Raw genomic sequence first — 5,819 nt, forward strand, 5'->3', positions numbered from 1 at the left:
TATTCATTTACAAAGGCACAACAAAGAGGAGAGGTAATAAAGTCAAAGGGTCAAACATGAAACCTTCTTTTTCTCACTATATAAATTTAATTACGTAAGTTAAACAAGCTTAAGTGTGTGCGCTTAATTATTTGATTAAAAAGTAATTAGACTTCCCAACTCCACCAAGTCCCCATTGCGGCTTTGCTAGTCAGTCCTATCCCTACATCTATCCTATCTCATCTCTCACATGCTTAACTTGTTCTCCCTTTTTAAACCCATCTTTGCATCTATAAAAGCCGACCCCTCTCTTTCCCGTACATCCATCCAACTCTCTCTTCCTTCTCTCTCTTCATTTTCTCCTCTTTCTCTCTCTCTCTCTCTCTCTCTCTCTCTCTCTCCCACCCCCCCCCCCCCAAAAGAACAAAGCAAGCAAAAAGAAGCAAGGAAAGCAATAAGCAAACCCCTTTTTTGTGCGTGTCCATTTGGAGGAATTGATATTTGGAGATGGACATGGCGAAAGGAAGCAGAGGTTGCAAAAGCTCATCATCACAACTCTCGGCAGAAACCCTCAATGAAACTGGCTCTCATGATCATGAGGAAGCTGAGGATCAGATGATGGACCTGCGAAGAGGTCCTTGGACAGTTGAGGAAGACCTAGCTCTCATGAATTACATTGCTAACCACGGCGAAGGCCGCTGGAACTCCCTCGCTGGCTGCGCAGGTAATTAATCATAAATTTAGGGTAGTGCTGTCAAACATCATTTTTTACCTTCCACATACTTCTAAATTTATTTAACGAATTGAAGATGATCAAATGATCGAAATGAACATGATGTATATGGAAGGTAAAAATAGGTGTGTGAATAATATCACTTTAAAGTTACGATGATATAAAATTAGTGTAAATTATCGTAAAAATATAAAAATATTTGCTTAATAGTTGGGATTTTTTCCCCACCTTATTGTTTAGTTCATTGAGATGGGTTTTTCCTTAAACTGAAAATTACGTGGGAAAGAGTGAAACAAACTCCATAATTTGCACCGAACCAAATGTTTCTCTGTCTTCGTATAATTACTTGTGGCTGGAAATCTATATGCTTCTTTGATTTCAATTGTTTGACAAAAAAAAAAAAAATCATTCCTCTTCCATATTGGGTCCTATGAAAAGGATTTGGCATTAGTGTGAAAAGCTTCACTTTTTCTTGAAAAAGAAAAAAACTAGTGCGTAATTTAAAAAGATTTGGGATATGCTAGATATGTTGATGATGTTGTGAGCTATATCTTCCAGGAAGATTTTGATAATTCATTAGCTAGCCTTATCCCCATATGCTACAAAAGCTTATATATTTCAGAGAACCCAATTGCCAGGAAATATGAGCAAAATGAAGGAAATTAATTATTAATTATTTAAGTAGTTAATTTATATACGTTCTTAAAAGAACTTTACTTATATTATTTAGATACATAATATCTGACAAAACTATTCAATTTTGCAACCAAACCCAGGTCTGAAAAGAACCGGAAAGAGCTGCAGATTACGGTGGCTCAACTATCTCCGCCCCGATGTCCGTCGTGGCAACATCACCCTTGAAGAACAGCTTCTGATTCTTGAGCTTCATTCTCGCTGGGGTAACAGGTAATTATACATAATCATCATCAAAACATATTATAAATAATTCTAATAATCTATCTACATTTTTACCTCAAAAAAAAATCTATCTACATTTATGGATTTATATATCCTTTATCTTTGCTTTCTCAAATTAACCCTAATGAGTAAATACTAAAACAAAAAGGTCATTTTATTCTTCCTTTGTGTCAATCAATACAGATGGTCAAAAATTGCACAACACTTGCCAGGAAGGACTGACAATGAGATAAAAAACTATTGGAGGACCCGTGTACAAAAACACGCCAAGCAACTCAAATGTGATGTCAACAGCAAGCAGTTCAAGGACACCATGAGGTACATCTGGATGCCTAGATTGGTTGAAAGAATTCAAGCCGCCGCGGCTGCCTCCACCACCACCAACGCCACCGCAACAGATTCCTCTGTCGCCGGCCCGGCTACCTCTCACCACTTCAGCAACAACTTCCAGTCTTCAGCACAAATGTTATTACAGCCAAGTCATCACCATCACTTCGGAGTTTCCTCACATTCGCAACTCACACCGAGTTACAATACCCCGGAGAATTCTAGTACGGCGGCCTCATCGGACTCGTTTGGGACTCAGGTGTCACCTGTTTCCGACCTCACTGATTATTACACCCCTACTACTGCTGCTGCTATCTCGGTTAACAATAACCCTACCCCGGATAATAGTTTCTTCGTCCAAGACAATCATCAAGTTGGTAATTACGATAACTACTCGGGGTCCTTAGGTAATCAAGGGTTGGGATTAGAACATTTCCAAACCATGGACGAGCAAAACAACAATTATCAGTGGGGCACTGTGGAAGGCGGGGACATATCGGACAATTGGTGGAATGTTGAGGACATGTGGTTCTTACAACAGCATCTCAGCAGCATTTGATGATCGAACGTACGAAATTACTGTAAAAGAGGGTGAAAGTGATGCATTCATTTGTAGCTAGTGATAAAAACAAAACAAAAATGTAGAGAAAATATATTATGGGAAATAGAAGAAAAACCCATGAAATATAATTAATAATCTAGATATAGGATTTGTGAAGGACATAGATCTAATTGTGGATTAATATCCGGTTTGTATTTTGTTCCTTTTTATTTTTGGGTGAGGAAATCTGTAATTTGAGATTTTATTTTTTAATTTCTTCTTTCTTTGGAATGAATGACATCAAAGTTGTTTCAATCAGATTTGTTACGTTGGCACATAATTGCGATCATATTTATGTATTGTTAACTAATTTCTACGATAAACAAAATTTAATATTTGACTACAATACTTATATGTATTTCATACAATTACTATCTCAACGGTCATATATTGTTTCCTAATATATATATATATATATATTCATGTGAATTATATCTTATCGTCAAATAATGATTATATTAAATAATGTAAAGTTTAAAGATCTCTGAAGAATCTGGTTTGTAATTTGTTTCTTATCTCAATAAGAAAACATAAAAGAATTGTTTAACCATTGATTGCATTTTAGAAGAAGTGCATAATTGGTTCCACCATCTTTAGTTTTACATATATATGTCCTTGTTAAACTGTTCTAATATGCCACTGATTAAGTGCTGCAAACTTTTGAAAGCCTTGTCCATGGGACCTGAACCAGATTAAAGTCCCCTCAAAGTTTCTAGTTGCTAAAAGGTATTTTGCAATGATTTTCCATACGTGTTGTTGTGGGATTTGTAGACTTGTATCTTAAGTTAGCCATTAAGGACAACTTTCAACAAGTTAATTAATTTTCTTTTTGAGCTTTATCTCTTGTACTAATTAACCATATCAAAGGCCACCTAAGTACGATTCCAAAGCTCCATTTCTTTTTTGTTTACCCTCGTACGGACGTGACAAGGTGCTTAATTAGAACCCATTTAGCAAGACAAATCAAAGATGGTGTGTGACGTGTCTCCATAATCCATATAATCCAAATTTTCAGCTACTACAATTAGGAACGGATTTATTTGATACTACCTGTTAACTATGCTAAAATTTGCAATAATTTTCTCCTATATACATCTAGAAAAGGGCTTAAATAACACCAATGTACAGCTACTTTCACTTCAAGGTGGAAGTTGAAATATTTTTTAAAGGGGCTTATTGACATGTTTAATAATGATGGTTAGAAATGTCTTGTTTTGAAGGTTGGCATATCTCTACTAATTAATGAAACCCTCTTTATAAACCAAAAGAGGGTGAAAAGACAAATTAGTCTTCTATCACACAAAAAAATGATGGGCAATAATGTAATTTCACAGGTCTAAATTTTACTCTTTTTTATTGAAGCCTCACCTACCTATGATGTTAAAATACCTTCAATATTAAAAAAAAAAAAACCAAAAACAAAAACCTCCCACTCCCCCCACGTTCTCTCTCTCTCCCTCTCTCCTTCTCATTTTCTAAAAAAATGTGTTCATACACACAAAGTGTGGAATGCTAGTCTATTATTAAGGTTTGTAACGTTTTCGTATGTCTATACTTATTGTAATAGAGTGACGCACTCAGTTGTACTTTTGAGTGTGCTATAATAGAGATTTTTAAGAGGTGTTAGATTATTTAATATCATTAAATTCAACATCATTCCTTTATTTGGAAAAATAAAAACATGAATAATTTGTAGAGAACTACTATTGACATTTTTTGGAAAGCTAGTAACTATTTTTAATTTGTATTCGTTAAAAGAAAACAAATCTTAATTGAAGGGATATTAATCTAGGTTGGCACGTGCAAAGATGAAAAAAGTCGAAATCAAACGTGATTGAATGGTAGACTACGATTGAGAAAAGAGAAAGAGGGGGTATGGCGGCGGGGAATCTTTGTAGGCCGCGTGCCCATAAGAGAAGCCACCAGAGTGGTCCCCGTCGGTGACGGGGTTGAGGAGCTGCCACGTGTTAGAATAGGAAGTAGAGTGCCTAATGGTTAGGCCCACATAGGCTTCCTGGGCAGAAGCACTGAGAGCCGCAACCATTGAAATTGCCCTACAAACCAGTGAATGTATGACTTATACATACAGGAAAACCTATATGTATATGTTTATACAGTGCACATACGGATTTATACGGTATGGGGTACTCATTAAATTGAATGTACAACTGGACTCCACAATCACAGATAGTCTTGGAGACTTATCCTTCCGCCACCTTGATTTCCAATTTTTCCACTTTTAGTTTCAACGCGAAGCTACTATGAATGGCTCCCGCTTCGGGAATAGACCATCTGCAACGACTTCTCGGTCAAGATGTGGGACCAATTTTGGCTCACGCGGCACCTTGACTGCATCTTATACCAGATAGATTTTTCAATGTGTCCGGAACATAAAATGGTATGTCACATTTTATTGTCTGGAGAGACCATTAAAAAATAAAAAGAAACTTCTCTCTAATTATATGATGACATGTGGTATACTTTCCTAAATTTCGACATACCGAAAAGTTTCTCCTTATCACGGGGGTGGTAGGGTTCTTTGTTATTCAGTTGGCTATCGCATGCATTGTATAATCCACCTAAAACCCTAAAAGAAATCTATATGATCACTCTAGGCATACATATAGAACCTTAGAGAGAGATTCATTTTAATAAGAACAAAAAGAGACGTGATCAATGATTCAAATCTTTGAACTGCCCGTTTGTTAGTTACTCAACGCATGTTAACTAGATTGATTAAAAAAGTTTGTTTTGTTTGGATTGAAATGAATAAATACTCTATGCAAGATATGTTAAAGTAAGAAATGATAACCGATGTTGCATATTGACGACTCAATTCTTGATCAGATTAGTGTGGATTTACGTACAAGCATCTAAGATTTTCAGTTTGAGTTTTAACTTAAGATTATCAGCGAAATTCTGGCGCATTTAAAAAATAATTGAGTTGTCATTGGAAAACTAGTCGTACTGTACAATATACGTATATGTAATGCTGATTATGCATATGTGTTCTCAAGTTTGATGACAATTTGATTTTGAACTAGTATAGCCTCTTTTTGTATCCTCTGTGGAGGGTGTTCTGGTGTGTATAGAACTCAAGTTGGTGAAAACAAACCAAATAGGGCGGTGGGGAAGAATCAAAATGCTTTTATTTTCAAAGTTTTCATGCCACTACTATTTGACATTATGTAGCTTCAACTCATTCTTCTTCATAACATTGAATATAGTAAGCAAGCTTAGGTTGAAATTAGTGCAAACTGC

The 5,819-nt window shown here is 35.9% G+C and overlaps 1 protein-coding gene across 1 annotated transcript; it reads left to right on the forward strand.

Annotated features, from left to right (window-relative positions):
* The first annotated feature begins 302 nt into the window (after nucleotides 1-302).
* On the forward strand, nucleotides 303-2,813 carry LOC126607635 (transcription factor MYB78). Its single transcript, XM_050275305.1, has 3 exons — nucleotides 303-703; nucleotides 1,489-1,618; nucleotides 1,814-2,813. The coding sequence occupies exons 1-3, from the start codon at nucleotides 487-489 to the stop codon at nucleotides 2,514-2,516; spliced, it is 1,050 nt and encodes a 349-aa protein (XP_050131262.1). The 5' UTR covers nucleotides 303-486; the 3' UTR covers nucleotides 2,517-2,813.
* The last annotated feature ends 3,006 nt before the right edge of the window (nucleotides 2,814-5,819 follow it).

This window comes from Malus sylvestris, chromosome 16, assembly GCF_916048215.2.
Source record: "Malus sylvestris chromosome 16, drMalSylv7.2, whole genome shotgun sequence".
Classification (NCBI taxonomy): domain Eukaryota; kingdom Viridiplantae; phylum Streptophyta; class Magnoliopsida; order Rosales; family Rosaceae; genus Malus; species Malus sylvestris.

Excerpts from the sequence above, each read along its gene's own strand:
- LOC126607635 (XM_050275305.1), top strand. The coding sequence starts at position 487 with ATGGACATGGCGAAAGGAAGCAGAGGTTGCAAAAGCTCATCATCACAA. Across the intron at positions 704-1,488 it reads CTCCCTCGCTGGCTGCGCAG|GTCTGAAAAGAACCGGAAAG; the intron begins GTAATTAATCAT and ends AACCAAACCCAG. Across the intron at positions 1,619-1,813 it reads CATTCTCGCTGGGGTAACAG|ATGGTCAAAAATTGCACAAC; the intron begins GTAATTATACAT and ends CAATCAATACAG.